General features: G+C 38.2%; 1 protein-coding gene across 3 annotated transcripts in view; it reads left to right on the top strand.

Moving 5' to 3' along the window:
• fgd4a (FYVE, RhoGEF and PH domain containing 4a) overlaps positions 1-19826 on the top strand; it is a 54095-nt gene that overhangs the window by 24751 nt on the left and 9518 nt on the right. For all 3 annotated transcript variants that reach the window (XM_055222239.1, XM_055222240.1, XM_055222238.1), the window contains exons 2-5: positions 3318-3398; positions 13624-13776; positions 14453-14654; positions 18172-18541. In XM_055222239.1, coding sequence (XP_055078214.1) covers positions 3318-3398; positions 13624-13776; positions 14453-14654; positions 18172-18541 — 806 coding nt within the window. The remainder of the gene's footprint in view (positions 1-3317; positions 3399-13623; positions 13777-14452; positions 14655-18171; positions 18542-19826) is intronic.

The raw sequence follows: 19826 nt of genomic DNA, 5'->3' as shown, positions 1-19826 counted from the left end.
CCTGTGACTTACACTGTCCTGCCACTCGCACCTTACTTCCTATCGTCCCGCCCTTATGCCACCGTCCTTGATACAGACCAACCTACCAAATATTATTAGTGTAAATATTTAAACTGACCGTGACTCTTGAAGGGCAGTCTCCTCCCTCTGCTTCACTTCCAGTCGCTGTGTATGCCTCCTGTTACCTGGCGACTCTGGGTTTCTAGGGAACCGGTTTGTACAGTGTTGAGTCAGGTACCTGAGCACAAGACACATAAACATAGAGGATCATATATGGGCTTGACAATCAGACGAAGAAAAGTCTATCTCTCACTTTTGGATTTCTATGACGATCAATCACATGAGATATGGACAGATACGGCGTGATGGAGAGGAGATGGCGAGCCCAGGCGATTTGGAGGCCGGTGCTCGCAGGTAATGAACACAAGAACAAGAAAGGAATGCTGTTTTTAGTCGTAACAAATAATACGTTTAAATATAAGTAGATAACAGGAAGTATGGTTTTAGATTGAAGAACATGTTTCAGAAACTGCTAGGTGTTTGGTAGTTAATGTTATGCCAAAATACTGAATATTATGCAACTTGAAGTAACAAAATGAAGTCACATTTCTTGAAAGACTGATTTAATATAATGGTACATAGTGTTTTCTTGTGAAGTGGTGCGTTTGACAAAAAAATGTTCAAATCTAGTGTTGAACTGGTAGGTCTACATTTAGTTCATGTCTCTCCGTGTGCGTAGTATTTGTTGTTCTTTGTGCTATTATTATCATGTCATTCAGAATTAGAGTAAGTTTTCTTATAAGAGAGGTGGAGAAAATGTAGACTTTGTATTTATTTATTCAGTCATTACATTCAAATCAAACATTATTCAACTTGTATAAGGTTGTACATAACATTTCTATCATGACCGAAAGGATTTAGGCTGAAGTAAAGAAAAAAATACCTCTAATGCCTAACCCATTCTAATAATAACACACAAGAATTCAAATAAAAGCAGCATCAGTTCTTTACATAGTACCACGTTATAATAACTGTTTTTAAGATTTTTTTTTTCTTATACAAACTGCCTTTTCATCCTGCATTGAAAAAATATTAAGAAAATGCTACAATAGATCAAGAGATATCATTTCATTCATTTCCAATTATTTTTTGTTACTGAAGAAATGAGTTAATAGATTAATAAAGTTAAAATAATGTTGATTCATGATGACGTTGACAGTTTAAAAACGTTATGATTTTAATATTGTGAATAATTGCCATATTTAGACAACTGTGGACGTGAAAACAAAAATGGACTAGAGGAGATCATCGTGGAGAAGTAGTTTTTTTCTGCACATTTTGGTGATATATTGACGATTATCTCTGTTGGGGATTATCACGATTATGTAAACTGCCCTGCAAATGATTAATGTTTACCCTTTTTATAATTATAAATGATATTATTGTGTCTTATCCCATCCCTAGTCACGATAATACATTTTGAAGTACGACATATTGCTGCGATAAATGATCATATTGAAAGTACTTTATTTCACTGATGTAATAACAATAATGCATGATAATCCTTTTTCATTATCCAGTATCATTAAAAGCCATGAGCTGCAACCAATAAATAACAGATTGGACCAATAATAAGCCACAGAAGTCAGTTAATTAACCCTTTACTGCTCAAATGTCACTGCTTCACAACAAAAAATCTCCCGAATATCCCCATTTTTTCAAGAAAATGTACACATGAAAAACACTTAGCCCTAAAATATTTTGCTTTCATATTTTGAACAATAAGTCAGTATGGTAATTACTGTGACAGGGTTAGAGAATTAGTCATTTTACCTCTGTCTGTTGTCCTGTAAAAGCAGCCTGTTGTTTTATATCGTGATCAGACAAGGACGTTCGAGTGAGTTGGAGAGTTACGGTAACAGTGCTGTTGTCATGGCCGACCTGTGTAAATGCCGTATGTCAGGAAAAGGTAATATTTCATGTCTGCAGCGCCTGTGTGTTTGGCAGTGACTGTAAACAGACAAAGCTTCTGTCAACAGCCTGCAGATCGTGGCAGGAGATAGACACCATGTTTGTAGAACTCAAATGGCCCGAGCTGTGATAAATTGGTTCAATTTGTGCATTTATTTGTACTGGAATTAAACTGCCGCCAATTTTAGTCATTTGAGAGAGGCTATTAAAACAAAATAGCAAAGGTTAGAGTGTTTTTGGACATGTCTGATGTTAATGGCAAAATGGTGACAGAAAATAATCTTTTTGGCAAATTTTGAACCATTGAACAGATGCAAATTTATGTAAATATATTGCTTTGGAACAACAGAAAATAATGAATGGGGTCAACGTTTCTTTTTCATTTTGATTGAAGAACATGAAGCTTTTGTGTTTTATACCTAAAATAACTGTTGTTGTCATTGTTCATTGTTCCAGTAAAACAAAAAAGGTGAGATCAAAAACAGAAAAATGAAAGATGCGGGAAGTTTAGGGCTGTACCGAACTGTTATTACTCCCCAATCACTCCAAATATTTGGTCACGCGATAAAAGGTCCACATCTGACTCAGCGGGGTGCCTCGAAGTGCAAAGTGAGTGCCATAAGCAGCTTACCCGTGTCAGACCCTCAGCGGTGATCTCAAACAGCGCAGTGGTCCTATGTTTAAGTGTGTGGGAGAACAGGAGGGCTCCAGATGGTGGGAGGAGAAGGCTCTCTAATCCCCGTGCCAGGACGCTGTGGCTGCATGCATCTTATACACCACAGTCATTTACACTGTACCTCCCATAGCCCACTGTAAAACTGCTTAGCTCTGGTTGGTCATATTCATTGTGTGTGTAAAGCTAAGAATGCGTTTTCCCCTAAAAAAAAAGTCATTTCGCTTTTAGAAATACATCATGACCTCCTGAAACTTAATCCAATTGTATCATTTCATCACTCCGTCTCCTCTGATATAATCCCTGTATAGTTTTTCCCCAGCCTTTAATCTTTTATGTGCATTTTAAACCTGTTTGTTGGGAGTCGGTGAGCTCTCCCTGCAGACGATACCCAACAAATCAGACGTACTAATTAAACAGTCTCTATCTCTAAGGGGCACTTTAGTCCTTTTCATTCTCAGAGCAAACACGGCTCTACTCCGGGCCGACTGCAACTGCAAAAGGAACGACTCCACGTGAACGTTTCCACACAAAGCTGTGGATTTTTTTTATATTTTTATGCTTTAACTGTAATTTCTTTGGCACGAAACAGTGACTGGAGTTAAAAATGTTCGTACTTTTATTGGTCTGCTTACTGGTTTACCAATGAAACGTGTTTGTGTTCTATTTGCAGATAAAAGGGGTGACCCGAGCTGTTTCCAGAATAACAGCGCTGAAGAGGCTTGTGTGGCTGTGAAAATTGAACACTCCAGAGGTGAGGCAGCAACTGTTCCACACACTGGTACCAGACCACCTTATAGCTGGATATAAAAGGGACTGGCTCATGTAGAACTGAAGTTATTGTAGTTTTCTTATGTAATTTGGGTGAGTCAGTCTGCTCCACTGCTTGGATATAAGTTTATTCTATTCTAGCATTTCACAGGTGTATTTAGAAATGTCATGAAATCTAAATTAATGGTTTATTTGGTGTCTGTGTAGACCCTCAGTCGTCCAGGTCTGATCCATAGCAAACGACGAAGTTAAATCTGTCAACTGGACAAGTCAATGTAGGAGTGAAGACATTTTGCCGCTTCTTCAGTTCTGGTCAGATTGCTGGTGGCCACTGCCTTAAATCTATCTGAGGGGAGGGGCTAACTACACTAAAATTGTAAACAGGTTTTGTTTCCAGTTTCAGCTGAGACTACCCTCTTCAGCCCTTAATGACCCTGCTATTGTTCTCATCGTTCTAGGTCTGAGGATGGAGTTGTAGATGAGGGAGAGATTATGTCTCAAGCCCCCATTCCTGTTTAAGGAACGCTTCTCTTTCCTAACAAAAATAGCTTCTTTAACTCCTCTCTCAAACCATTTCTTTTCTCTGGCTAAGATCTGAACCTCACTATCTTCAAAGCAGCGGTTAGTGGCTTTGAGATGGAGATGTACAGCAGACTGGGGTCCAGAGGAGCTCTCACACCAGTGTTGGTACATCCTGTTATGGAGTAGCTGTTTAGTTCAGTGTAGTGAAGAGTGCAGTGAGGGTTATAATGGAGAAACTAAACAGAACTGAAGAAGTGGCTTGGATGAGCAGCGAAACATCTTCACTCCTACAACGATTTGTCCAGTTGACAGGTTCATATGGTAGAATTATTTGATATAATCTCACTTCTGTTTTGTTAAAAGTAGATAGACCTACTCTGTAATTACTTTTATTGCCAGTGTTAAACCAAAAAACTATTGGTTATGGCTTAAACATCCTGTATTATGCAAATTTGTCTGGCTAGATTGTTGTTACATCCTCAAAAACGTACCTGGAGTTGTGTTTTGTTTCATTCTGACATGTTTGAGTAGTCCTTTACTATTCGTCTGTATACTCCTTGCGCATTGAAGTGGTTGTTTTGAAGTTAACAGCTGCTTTTACCTTTAGTTCGGTAGAGATAAACAACACCAGGGCTGAAATTATGCAAATGATTCTAACCCTAACAATAACCCTGTCGTTTAGAAAGGAGATCGGGTCCAACACCTTTGTTTGTCGCGCTGCCGTTTGTTAGTCGCAGAATGCATTTTTGGTGTTTTAATGAACAGCGACGTAAGCAGTTTACACACACACACACACACACACACACAGATGGTAAAATGTAGATCTACACAAAAATAGTATGGTAACAAGCAAAACAAAGTGGTCAACGAAAAAAACAGCTGCGCGCCGTTTCCCCTCCCCACGTCCAGACTGCAGGAAACGCGGTGCCTTTGAATCTACTGGTACGTCACCTTTGTCCACGTGAACCCCGCCCCTCAGGCATTGCCATAGCAACCAAATCACCCGTATGGCTCCTACAGATTCTAATGAAGGTGTTTAGAGTTTTAAATCACACTGGAGCACTTCCTGTATTACCACATGACATCAATAGGTGACTGTTTTTAATTTGAGAGAAGAACTCAGCTTAACATACACAGAGTTTGTGTGTTTAACGTGTGTGAACGAAACAAAACACAACTCCAGGTATGTTTTTGATGAAGAAACGACCTTATAACATAGATCAGACAATAGTATAACATGGGACCTTTAATAAAACTAATCATGTTATGTTAAATTGTCAATAATATGATTTAAAAGAGTCTTCCACTACTCTTAACTTACCTGAATATATGTCTCAACATCTCATTAATAAGCGTGATTACAAATTTGTGTAAAGAAAAGACAACAGACAAGGTTGTACGGGACAGTTCGAAGTGTGCACCTTACAATTTGCCGACTCTGAAGAAGCGGCTCTATTTTTATCCCACCTTTGTGTGTGTCACGGTGATGAACGACCGGCCTCCACTGGATCTCACTCTCTGCTTCTATTCCTGACTTTTTCTCATTTTCTTCTTCACTTTATGTCGACACTCTCATTTGTTCTTAAAATTAATCTACATTTGTGTCTGCAGCTTCACCTCTGCACCTTTTGTCCTGCTAATTGAAAAATGCTAAATGCTAAAATGCTAAATGAATGTCTTGGTTGAGGTTTAAGTATTGCACAAAACATGAATGAACTTAAAATTAACCACAAAAGTGCAGAAATATCACTTTAAACATACACTAGATGTTTTGTTCTTTTTTTGACAATTTTTTTGCTGTTTTATGGTCAGTTTTAGACCATATACTCACTATTAATCTCCAAAACAACACCTGCAATATTATTTTTTAATTAATCTGTACATTGTGATCACATACAGCACATGCGTGTTTCTTGTAGTTAGCAATAGGCCTTTTACGATAACAAATTTTGAAATACAAATGCAAATTATCCCCCAAAAAGTGTTCTATGTAAAAAAAACAAAAACAATGAACTACTATAAATAAATAACAAAATGTAACTTAGGTTGTTAGTTTGTGTCTATAAATCATAAAGGTGCATAATTCGACATTCTACAGCTCAGATCTCAGAAACTAACAGAAAATTAAGCAAATATTTCCCACTAGTGCAAAGAAAAAGTACCCAACGATAAATATTAACATTGATATTATGTTTTGACCGATAAGTCGATATAGTATTTCTCGTGACAGGCCTAGTTAGCAGTAAAATAGAGCCTTAATCCATAGCTGAGTTGGGATTAGAGGATAAACAGGGCGTTAATCTGGAAAAAGTCTGTTTTGTTTAAGAGAAAGTGCTAATGCTATGCTAGCGTTAATGTATTACGACGTACAGATGTGCTGTTGATGTGAGACTTCAGGCAGAATGTTATCGTCTTGGATATGCAGCGTCTGGGGAACATTTGACATGGGGCTTTGTTGGAAATTGGAATCTTATGTAAATTGCTTATCTGATGTTGAACGTGCCGCGTGTATTGGATAAAACAATTCACTTTGTGTTATCAGTTTCTACATAGTCCGCTTTGATGACACTAGTACAAAATGTGGATGTCACAAAAGCACATTTTAGTGTTACAGTTTATGTGAGAAGAAACCGTAGACTGTATAAATAAATGGACATAGCTAACCTGCTAGCCGCTACGTTCCAAATAGGAAGTGAACATGGGCGCGTTTCCAGCTCCATCGACTCTGGGTCCAATTCACTTTCTAAAAAATGGTCGCTCCTCTCTCCATAACCGCTGCTGTCAGGCTCATCATTTTGCTCTTAAAATATTCATATTAATCTTTTGCTATTTTGTCCGTGAATCAAGAAATGAACATTAATAACAGACCAATGACGTTGCTCCCGCTAGCTTTAGCAACAGGTTTGAGTGACAGCATTGCTAAGCGCCCCCTGCTAAACCAGTGGTGCAGGCAGGAAGAAGGGGCGTTATCTTCAACAGCCCCACTTTGGATTGGCTCTTTGGTTGCTATGATACTCGCGGTCAGATTTCCAAATATGCACTCGACTCCAAATTATAACTGCTAGCCCCGATGACCTTCATTTGACTGGAGCTGAACACTATGGTTGACGCCACTTTTATGATATAGTCTAAGGAAGAAACGATATTATAATTATTCACAGTGATTAACACCATGATCAGCAACATTGTGTTCCATTCACTGTCCAATAAATCACATTTCCTCTAATATGTGAGCAGCTTTTTTTAAATTTCAAAGTTTCTGATTAGTAAAGTTAAAGCTGACACGTGAGATTTTCAAACCGTGAAATTCGGGAAGTAGGTATTTTCATTCTATCTAACTTCTTCCCAGTTCTCACAAACCTTTTGACACAAGACAGGATTGACATGACAACGTCTTCAGACAGAAAAGCTGTTGTCCAAACTACTTAACATTTAGGTTTATGTTTTTTTGTTAAATAGAAAAAAAAAAAAGATAACTAGAATATTTATGCTTCCGAACTTTGTATTAAAAGATTATCTCCTTGCGATTATAGTGTAACCAGAGTAGTTACAATTATCAGTTAACTAAATAAACTTGGCATCTACCGCAGAATTTAATTAAAACACAATTCTAAACTAAGAGCCAGGTGTTAATCTAGACAACTATTTCTTTGCATTTGGTTTTCATCATAATTCCACGATTCACTTCCTGTCTCTGAAACTTTAACCACCACTTGGCAAAACCCAAACAAGCCGTATTACAGTAATTAAAACTGAGGTAAACTCCTAAGTCTGCAGGTATTTAGTGACTGGAATTCGACTGGTCTGACTGGTTTGTTTAAAGTACCTATCATTCCTACGTAGCGTTACCTTGAGGTATTTGGCAGTCGTCTCACTTTCTGCAAAACATGTGGCGTAACACTGCTCACAACTTTCTCATGCATTTAAAGTAGAAACTCAGTCGAGAGTCATAATTATAAACACCTAAATATAAATCTGGTTTCCTGTCAAGCCATGTGATCATCGATGTATAATTCATAATTCAGTGCAAATCGAGGAACTCACACACCAGGCTGCTGAACATGGACAAGCCTCAGTTCCTTGTGCAAGCTTCTGCAAAAGGTACAGTTTGTTGATTTTCGAAGTTAGACTTTAGATTCGTAGGAGTGTAGTTGACTAAAGACACGCCCTGTGCATTGATTAATGAACTGAAATGGGGGAGTAGCACTGGCAAAGCTTTCGAAATGTTTTCTCACACAGGACTACAGCTAGTTATTATTGTAATTCAGTCAGTGATTGCTTAGTGGAGCAGCCAAACAGTTATTTTGAATACATTTTCAACCAAATAAAGGTTGAATATGGGGAATAAAAGCTTCTGGTTAGACAATAGTTATAAATAAAGTGTCTTTTTGTCATTTAGATTTTATAATGTGTTACCAATTTAAATGCATGTTCTGTTGAAGGGTATTTTTTTTTATATATTTGCAATAAAGATAAGGTTTCTTGCACAAGATATGGTTAAAAAAGGAGAAGGTTTATAGCTCTTGCTTCATCTTCTCAAACCTAACAGCGCTGTCAGTTATTAACCTGAGAATGTGACAACTTACACATGTCTATTGTCATTGTCATTTTAATTTGTTCTGAAAAAAAAATGTATTACGAAGCAAAATTGTGACATAAAAAAGAAATATTTAAATGCTTTTGTTTATTTTTATATATAGAAAGAGAACAAAAATAACACTCAAGCATAGTGATGTGGGTTGTCAGCTCAAAATTGCATATGTTGGATTTGGCGTTTTTATGGATACACTTGTGGTTGTGGTTACATGGATCAGAGGCGCTGTATGGCAGGCACTTGTGTATGTGTGTGAGAGGGAGTGAGAGGGGGGCGTGGCCTATGTCTGAGCCTGTCCCTCTCTACTGTGGCTCAGCTGAGTCACTACATGCTGTTACTTGTCTGGGATGATCGCACCTCGGTTCAAACGCTCTGTTGGACTCACAGCCAAACGTGCCCCCTGTCTGAAGATGCTTTACTAGTTTACTACACACTGTAAGCACATGGTGAGTAGGTGACTTTATAAAGACAGACAAATAGTTAAGTTGAAGTTGTGTTTTGTAATACTTTGTTAATATGGTTTTGGTCATGCTTGGTATTTACGCTTGATTGTTTGGACGATAATGGTTTTGTTTTCTGTAAATTGTGTTGTGTATTTGAGTTTTAAAAGGCTGCTTTCATTAGAAACAGAGGAAATAGGTAATACTTTTGCATAGTTGGAGTAAAAAAAAAAAGCTCCAACCTCTAGGTGTCAGCAAGGATGTATTCATGTATTATATATAAGATAAGATTTGTCAGCTTTGATTCTAAAAAAAATGTATTTAACTAGAGTGATATCTCGGTTGCATAGTCAGCTGTGTGTGATACAACTGAGGTGATACAACTGAGGTGACACACTGCGTTACCATCTGAACTAAAATTCAAGATCTTGGCTGCGTTACAACTTCTCTTTTGCGAGGCATGACAGTGGTACACCTTCGCCTAAACACAGGACTGGTCTGAAAGTAAATTATTGCTGTTTAAACTAAGAAAGCTCCTTTAAACACGCCAAAAGCTGTCACACTGCATGAAGAAAACAAAGACACACCAGGGTGGGGACACACATTTCTTGCCTACAGGTGTGTCTTGAAGTGTTTTGTCACCCGCAGATCTTGCAAAATCATGTAGAGCACACATATTCGTCAGACGTGTTGGGAGCAGGTGTGGGCGGGGCTTAGGGTCAGGTAACACAACCCCCGAGGCAGGTGGCGGGGTGAAGCGGGGGTAGTGTAGAATACATGTGGTCGTGACTCTCTCGGGAGAATTAAAGCTGCTCTAGTTGTGTCGGACTGGCCCGGCAGAAGGGGATTAGCGGCTTGTCAGACCTGTGCTTCTGCAGGTGTGCGATGGACCTGTTCTAAAGGGGGAAATGCCAGTTATTTTTCAGTGGAGTTAGAGTTTGGTTGTGCTTGCATCCATTGGCACTGAAATCAACTTTTGCAAAAGATGTCACAATAATTACATGGCTTTTCCTTTGTACTGGTGAGGACAGATACACAGATACAAACTAACTACGAAAGTGTTTGATTCTGCTATTTATTTATTGCTCATACTACTGTTTAAACGGGACGGATTAAATATTACAAATGGTCTGTGGTTGTAAAATAGTTGTTGTATACGAGACTCAGTGTCCCACATGATTTTATGAGGTAGAGTCATAACAAGAGCATATGCCAGACCAGCTATGTGTACTTAAATGTTGAAAAAAAAAAGTATTTGAATGTTCATGCAATGTTATACCTGTCATAAGCTGCACAAATTGCACTTTTAAAACTTTTTCAATCAAATCAATAATGTGTCTTTAAAAAAAAAAAAAAATTTCCATGGCAACCATCCAGCTGTTGTTTTGACCCAGACAGACATGCTGACAATAGTAGAAAACAATGGCCTTGACAAGCTTCCTGCAAAAACACCCAATGAGTCTATCAGGCTCAAATATGTTTGTTACATCGTGCATCAAGGAATTTCCTCTTAATATTACAGTACATCCACTACGCTGCTGCTCGGGTCCTGACTAGAACCGGACAGTACGAGCACATGAGTTCTGTGCTCAGGTCTCTGGCTCCTGTGACTCAGAGAATAGACTTTAAAACAGCTCTGCCTGTGAACAAGTCTCTCCATGGACCAGCACCAAAGTTCATCTCCGACATGTTAGTGCCATATGAACCATCTCGCACTCTGAGGACTTCAGGGACCGGCCTCCTGCTGGTGCCCAGAGTCAGGACTAAACATGGAGAATCAGCATTTCAGTTTTATGCAGCTAAAACCTGAAACAATCTTCCTGAAGATGTGAGACAGACCTCTACTTTGTCCATTTAAATCCAGGCTCAAAACGGTTCTATTAAGCTGTGCATATGACTGAAAGGTTTTTACTCTGCACTGTTCTCTTGTTAGTTTTATGAGGATTATTTGTGATTATTTATGTTTTGATTTGTTGTATTGTGATTTTAATATCTTTCTTATTCTGTAAAGCACTTTAAATTACTTCAAAATTCAAAATTGAATTTAGTTCCGAACGCTAAGGAAAAGAGCTTGTTTACTCACTGACATCTTCCCCGAATCTCCAAATTGACTTAAGTCGATGCAGGTGGACAAGTTGCTATGGTAACACATTATCATTTGATGTCATTTGCAGGATGGCTCATTTTGACTATAAACTTCCTTATTCATTGACGTATCATACTTTCAGTTCACATCTTGCATGATCATTTCTAGACATTGCTCTAGTTGTGTTTTCAGTTTAAACAAGCCTCAGATGTGAGCGCTGCCATGGAGGAGGCAGACAAAAGCGCTGGTGCAGAAAGTTGTGGCGGCTGGCTCCTAATTGAGTCAATACGACGGTGCACTCTGTCACTTTTTCAAAGCGTTTTAATGAGCACATGTGAGAAACAGTTCCTTAAAGAGGAAGTGGAGGTCAAGTTTCTGTAGCAGCTGTGTCATAAGGATTTTATTCCGACATCTGATACACAACAGATCTGAACTGGTTTTGAATCCAGTGTGAAACGAGTCTTATCACATATTTCAAGGAACAAAAAAAGTATAAGAAAGTATAATATTGAAAACAAAGATGACTGAAATTGTTAAAGTCAATTACAAGTCCTATTGCGTATGGACTGCTTACATATATCTTACAAGACTTGATGTATCAGTAAGATTGCAGTGCTTCTTCTTACTTACCTCAACAATATAAGTTTGTAGCCTATGTTCTACTTAACTACAATTACCTTATGAACTACAGTACCTCATGTGAAAGCTCAGAACCTCCACAATTCACTAGTGCTGATTAACGTTTAGCTACAGGTGCAGGAGTTTTCACCATCACCTCACATCTGGAGATACGTATATGTCATATTTATGAAGCTAAATATGATAAATACCCTCACTTTAGCTTTATGCATGTGCAGTATTAATAGTATCCATGATTTCACCTAAGCATTGACTCTTATATACACATGAGTTTGACAGTTAGACAGGCTGTGTGTAGTAGTAGTAGTAGTAGTAGTAGTAGTAGTAGACCCCTGCATTTATAATATAGCGCTTCAGGCAACACTCTGGGCCATACACTGCCTTTACCATACTGCACATATAACACACCATCTCTTAATGTGGTCCTTAATGTGGCCCAAAGCGTACCCAAGCACATAATCTAGGAAAATTCCTGAGGCTACACATTTAATTGATTGGTAATTTGGGATTCCATGTTTAGCTAGTGTACGCACCCAAATGCAGCGTGGGAGCCCTACCAGTCAGACAGTCACACAATGTTGTCTTTAATTACGGCCACTGCAGTAAAAATAGAGCCGTGATCTTACGATTCTGTGGTATTTTTCTGTTTCTCGTCCAGCGTTGGGTAAGATAAAGATCAGTTTGGGGGGAAAGCGTTGTACCCCAAACAAGCAATTTGGATCCCAGTCAGAAACCGATTTAAACATAATGGATGGGCACAGGGCACGCTATATGTTTTAACTTGAGGGTAGGATGTCTATAATTCTTATGTGTTGGTATGGCGATGATGTAGTAAGTAAATTTGGGAAGTTATTGTACTATGTATATGTGGGTGAGGTCTTTTTTTTTTTTTTGAATGGGTTGAAAATACAGTTTCTTTTTTTGAGCGACTACGATGAGGAAGTTACTGATCTTAAAAGGTTGCGTGGTTGAGGTAAGAAATGGGTTTAAGTCTGGTTGGGTAATGATCGATTAGGTTTGTTCATCTAAAAGTGAAGTGTAATATTGATTTAATAATACCGCTGTCTTTTTGCATGTGTTGTAGACTGTCTATGACCATGCCTATGTTTATTTTAACACTCTCCTTTATACTGTAGTGAAAGGGCAAGTTTGTTCCTGGCTGCTACGCTCAATTAGCAATACCAGCCCTGTTTATGTGAGCAGTGGGGGCAGAAGGCAGTTTTACACATAGTTCCTCATGTTTAAGCCCACTGCTACTAAAGTGACTGCCATACATGGAAAGTAAGAGTCTAAAAGCATTGAAAGTAAAGAGGCTGTTCACGGGTTGCAGCGGGAATCATCCTTATTTGGGTATTTTCCTTATAGGCTGCTGCTGTTAGTATGTAGGGTCAAAGAGCAGTGTATGTGGGCTACTGTAAACACTACCACTGGAGCATAAGCATTAATCTTGCCTGCTGTAGTCTGCTGCACGGCGCTGTACCATCTGTCTCCGAGTGGGATATAAAGCGTCTGGATACATGCATCGTTTGGATCATTAGTTGGATAATCGTCTGAACTGTCTGACACCCACCGCTATCTCGAGGACTGCAGTATGTCTAATCAATGTGGTTAAATATTATTATTTGTATACAACTGCAGCAATAAATATATGGATACGTGTTGGATATATATTGGTGGTCTGTGTACTTGAGATTAAGAAACTAAATTGAAAATGGGATGTGGCTTTTTTGCATTAGCAGTTACTATTTATGCTGTAGTTAATTGCTCAAAATGGTCATGTTCCATCTTCCATTGGTCACTAAGTCGTAAAGCTGCTGCGTAAATGTTATATTGTGTAATAATACAATTTACGAGGATCCAAATAAATAAACAACAACAAGTATTTTAGTTATCAGACTGATAAATTTGATTCTTTTTCTGTTCCCAGCTTTAGGCAGCAGCCATTCCCCCGAGACCAACAGCTCCCCCAGTGTTCAGGAGTGTTTAAGTCGAGTCAGTGGTGGGGGCAACAGGAAGAACAGGACAGGCCCCAATGGAAAAGGATCAGGGAGCAGGCCTCGTCTCGACTCCAAGCCCAAAGGTACAGTATATTATATATGTGCAGTGTAGAGCTGAGTGTGTGGTGCAAACATGAAGTAAACAAATACGTCTCTTTATAAAGACTGAAGGCTCTGTCGCTGCTGCAGACTGTGATTCAGGGAGAAAGTATTGACTCTCTGCATGACTCTGTGTCAGGATCAGTCCTCCTCTGAACAAGATATAGTAACCATGGCAACCCTGGCCAAAAAAAAGGAACTTAGTTACATGAACGAGTTGTACTGACCGTGACCCCTGTACTACTCTCAATATAGCCTAGCAATTATTAACCACACAAACACAATGGGCCTGTGTACCAATGGAAAAATCAATTTTGTTAGTTCTCCATTCTCAGGATTGTATTTTTTTGTCCCGTCTGAGCCCCAAAAGCCTTTTTTATTTTAGTAAATGATCCAATCACATTGATAGATGGCTTTATTTTGCAGTGATATTTGCACTTTTGCAGCAGAAACGTTAAATCAGCAATCAAAAATAATATAATAAATGCAATATAAGATAATAAATAGTACATTTTAGTACTGTCTTTACATGTTTACTCTGGTCTACACTGCCCCCTTCTGCAACAACAACAAACAACAACACTTAATTGCTCAAAAAGAAGAAAATGGCACCGTTTCTGAATGCACAATTATTTATTACTCTATTATTGTTTTGTTTAGTGCCTCCAAAACCTCCTCACCTGCAGAGCCCGGTGACTGCCCCGCCCTGTCCACTCAGCCATACCCAGAAAACCAAGGCCTTTCAAACCCAGAAATCCAACATGGAGGACAGAGGAGGAGGGAGAGGGGCCGTGACCAAGGAGCGCCTCAAAGACAAGAACTCCAAAGTGTCAGACCTCATCAGTCGCTTCGAGGATGGCAGGTGAGCAGGACTTCATTCGGAAATAATGGGAAATATTTGTGTGAATTCAGGATGTTTTGGTCAGAATTTTGATTTCAGAATGATTTACTATATGACAAGTGTACTCAAGGGTTGTAAAGAGGATCATTACCCGGATGCTAACTGGTATTATATGATACTTAATACTATTGATCGAAATACTTAAGATACTCATGGGACGAGATATTGATTCTGGGGAAAAAAATCACATTAATAGGACAAAATATAAATTTCTTAAATAGAATGACATGATATAAATCAAAAATACAACATGGAATATTTAAAAAAAAACTATATTATTATTTTGTGTGGAAAATTACATTCTATCTTTATGCATTTTTTATATTACAATTATTATTATCACTGTAACCAAATCTATATTGAGTAGTACACAGGAATATGCAAGGCCAGTTATCAAAACAAAAAGTACCTTGAACTTGAGCATCCTTTTATTCTCGTTAATTTCTATTATGCCTCTTATTAGTGCTTTTTCAGTTCTGATACTTCAAATTTGGGTGTCTGCTAATGCTCGATATCAACTGATACCAATGTACAGACTAAAAATGCCTTTTATGTCTTTAAAATACAGTTAACTTTGTACATGAGAGATCCATCTGTGTCATGCAACTGTTATTTATCCTTCACGTCACTACTGAGCGGCTTCATAGGAATAAAAGTTGTATTTATTTATTTTTATTTCATTAGTAACATATAAAAAGTCATCAACAGTGGCATAAAGTTAAACATAAATGAATGAAAAGGAGCAGAAAGAAGTGCAATCTTAAAAGTTCAAACCTTACGAAACATTTTAATTAAAGGTCCAACCACAATATCGGCTTAACCAATATCATGGAACCGATACCCGATCCAATTAATTTTTCCGTATTGGTGCATCCACACTTGTTTGTATAGAAAAAATAAGTTCAAATGTCAATAGGGAAACTTTTGTACTCCCTGTTTAGTGCAATCATTGAGTAACGGTCATTGAGTTTATTTTATATTGCATTTTTTATTCCTTGGACATTAATAGACCTAACAGACAATAACAGAGTTGTTGCTCATTTTCACCTTCATAACATTAAAGCTGATAAAGTCCCACCAGCAAAAAACATTTCTTTATCAAGTACAGTCCCTCTCTCATAGATTGTGTGGTCCCATTGATTATCTGGTCTGTTGCTGCTGCTGATTCAGCCGTAGACATTCAAATAAGCTGTCGTCACCAGCTTTAAAGTGGGATTTATTCTGACTAGAGGAACACTGCATCTGTGTGTGTGTAGTAGTCAGATGGAACGAAGCGTGTGAGGTGAGATTCTAGAGGTAGAGCCATATCCTGTGTTATTATAATGTCTGTATGATGCATCCCCTTTTTAAATAGTTTTCTAAGAATGATTTGATTGATTTTGCATATTTTGTGTGTGTTGTTGTGACTAAGCTAATTAAAGGAATGCACACAGAGATAGGCTGCTACCAAGTGTTACCAAAATACCTACTCTGAGATGTACTGTCTTCCTTGCATTGCATAAAATATTAAAATGAAGCAGATATGGACTTTATTATTACAGTGAAGGAAGTTAATTGGTCAGGGATGTTGAAATACATTGGGTTGTTTTTTTTTGGTAAAATGTGGCAATATCAATGTCGTTTAGGAAAAAAGGTTCTGTATTTTGTCATTGGCAAACTTGTCTTTGGGGACAATAGTCATAGTGTTTCTACAAATAGACAAGTGTACAGTCTAGATGTAAGAAAAGTATCTGCTCTGCACTTTTAGTTCCTTGTCTCAGACCTTTAATCTGTTACGATCACAACTATTCCTGTAACACTTGTTGCTGTCTGCTGGTCATTGTGTTTATTAGACTATACAGGGTGTCCATAAAATCTCTATACAATAAAAAAAAAAGATTATAAAGGCAATTGATGAGATATCTTAATCAGATTTGGTATATGGTTTCAGTTTTGTTTGTTTGTTTGTTTTTGCCTCATTTAATACACCTCTATATGGGCGCTATAAGTCGCATGAAGCGCATCAAGACGTTACTCGGTTTCTTTCTATGTTCGCTCTAGGATCCCCTCATCAGCGGTTGCATCAGTGGTGGATCGCTTTCATACTTTGTCCGTTTTTGTCTCAATAAACCATGATACACACTGTGCCTTTTCTTGAGGAGTATCCATTTCTTAGGCGTTTGTTCAAAAGGATGTCTCTTTAATCAACAGGACGCTTGAAATACAAAAATGCAATGTGATTAAAAACTTTTATAACCACTGAGTACACAAGAACAACCCAAATTAATGCATCTTATCAATTGCTTTTATAGTTAAAATGTAAAATTGTTAAGAGACTTTATGTTCACCCTGTACTTTCGCAACACTCCACTGTTCCTCATGTACACAGTCGTGCTCGAGACCTGCTCCACTGTCAGGATTAGGCTGCAGGCTACAGAAGAGAAAGCTTCTGCGGTGTCTGAAAACAGCATTAGCCTAATCTGCCTCACATGGCGCTGAGCTGTCTTAAAGGGACGCGGTCATTGTGCTCAAGCAACTATTTTTACATTAGAGAGGTCTCCCACACCAGCGCACTTGTACGAGGGACACTGCAGCTGTTTGTTTTTGTGGCAAAGATAAAAATAATGCCACCAGAGTCCAGAACTGACTCATCTTGAGGGTTTCACCGGCTTCTTGTTCCTGTATTCATACACACTTCCTGTTCCTACTGGACAACACAAAGAACAGGTTTAAATGCAACGCGAATGACTAAAGTAATTCTATTGAAACAAAGGCTTCATTTTTGAGATGTGAAAGACTATACCTTGTAAATGTGTAGCATTTTATAATAAATACGCTTTAATTGACCTTAATAAACTTGATAGACTTAATTTATAATGATCATATGGCTCATTAAGAGTGAATCACACTTCGTAAGTACTTAATTAAGGGGTTACGGTTAGGAGTTAGGGTATTAATTAAGTAGTTACTGTGTGGATTATAAGTCTTTGTTCTTTATTAAGTGTAGTTATTATAAAGTGTTGGCTGTAAATGTAATATTTTTCATGTTAATTCTGTTTGCAGACATTGCTTTTCCTTCTACGTGGTTGGATGTTTTTATTATAACTCTCTTGAGGAATATTTCTAGCTTTTCTATCCAGCTGGTGCGGTTTTGTTGTCACTAAATGATGCCTAGCCTACTTTTACATAAATTCTCTCAGACAAATTTTTCCTCCTGTCATTTCAAGCCATCACACTACATATTCTAAGACGTCTTCATGTTAAACTAGGACAGGATTCATCTCCAGGGACCTCTCTTCTACCTTTCCACCTCCTCATTGGTTCCCATCATCACGGTTTTATTTTTAACTCTTACACTCACATGCCAGCATACTCTGCTTACAGCTCCTCTAAAACCCGACCAGACGAGCACAACAACTGCTGCTAACTTCTTCCTTCCTATTTTACAAGCTTTCATTTTTCTAACGGACTTCCTCTTTTTTTTTTTTTTTTTACGCAGCATCGCCGACAGCAAGACTAAGCACCTCAAGTCGCCCAACGGCAACGCTGCTCTGCGGGGACTACAGCTAAAACAAACCAGCGTAGACTGTGACAAGACCAAGCAATCAGACGGGCAGCAGCAGCTACAGGAACCCCCGAAACCGGCAGCCAATGGGGTCGTAGCTCATATGGATAAAGTGAACACAGACAGTAGAACAGACGCTGATTGCGAGACTGTGAGGACTGAGAGTAAGGGGATGGTGAATGGGGAGATGGGCAGCGAGGAGCAGATAGAGGAGCACTCACCTTCTCTGTTAAAAAGGACTGATACGCCTGACGATGAAGACAAAAGTGAACCTAAGCTTGAAGAAGTCAGCACGCAGCCTAAGGTATGTACACAACATGTCTGCCTGTATTGTTCTCATGCTAAAAATATAACACCGGTGAACGTGGCATTTTATTGTTTGCATGTTATGGCCCGTTTATAACTAAGGGAAGTGATGAAGAACAACTTAAAATGTGCATAGTCATTCAAATCAAAACTCTTAAAGCTAAAACATCCTTTAAATGTCAATGGGCACTCAATAGGAAGTGTGCGTTTCTGTTTACACTACATGATTGTGCAAAGGTTTCTGCAAGGTGAGAGAAAAGTTAGTCTTTTGTGCCATGAAATATTAATTTCACCCATGATAAAGCTTTGTTTCATTGTAGTTCACATCTAAATTATACTATTATAGCTTGGACGTAGCAGAATTTAAAGGGTTTCTCTTCTATGTTTGAAAAAGTGGAGCTAAGTGAGTGTTTTTAAGATACAACATATTAGTTTTATGTTGATTAATACAGTTTATGAAATGGGAACCACCAGTGTTTTAAAAGACGAGACGAATTACTTGACTCAGTATCACCAAACTTAATTCAAAATCTCCCTTATAACTTTACTTCTTCCAGCTTCTCGCTCCTCCAGAATCAGTTTATATCATCCCACGTTAACTCCATTGTCCTCAGCTGTGGCTCTGTGTGTGTGTGTGTGTGTGTGTGTGTGTGTGTGTGTGTCAGTAGTATAGAGTTACAACAGTACAAGTGTGTCTGTCTGTCATTTGTCCCAAAGGAGGTATTTTCCTCTAAAGACTCAACACATGTCACAGACTGGAGCAGCTGAGTTCAGAGATCCTCTTCTGTGTCAGCTTTTAGGCTGTCGCAAAATAAATACCAGAAGTAAATATAAATAAACCCACCTCTGATAACAATGCAATGTCTGTGTACTTGTTTAAAAGCAATGCAAATATTAAAACTGCGAAACTAGAGCAAAAAAAGTAGTCAAACGTGTGAGGTTTATGTTAAAAAAGTGTCTGTTGAGTTATTTTTACTCCTGTAGAAAAAGATTATGACTCATTAACTCTTACAGAATATGTGAATATGTGTCTTTATGACTTATTTGTCTTTTAAAGGTACACTATGTAACTTTTTTAGCAGGGGCTTAGTCTCTTACTGCACTTGTATGGCACTGTTTTGTTTTTGTTTGGGTTTTTTTTTGGTTACAGGTGTTTTTTATTGCAAAAACAGTGTCTTACTAAGCAGGCACACCTCGCCACAGATCTGACCTGTAACTAGTCCTCGTCTCTATGTTAAATGCTATACTATGGAACATTTCAGGCACAGCAATAACTGACTATA

The sequence above is a fragment of the Periophthalmus magnuspinnatus genome, chromosome 6 (assembly GCF_009829125.3).
Source record: "Periophthalmus magnuspinnatus isolate fPerMag1 chromosome 6, fPerMag1.2.pri, whole genome shotgun sequence".
In the NCBI taxonomy this organism is placed as follows: domain Eukaryota; kingdom Metazoa; phylum Chordata; class Actinopteri; order Gobiiformes; family Gobiidae; genus Periophthalmus; species Periophthalmus magnuspinnatus.
This window is presented reverse-complemented; position numbering and strand designations above follow the sequence as displayed.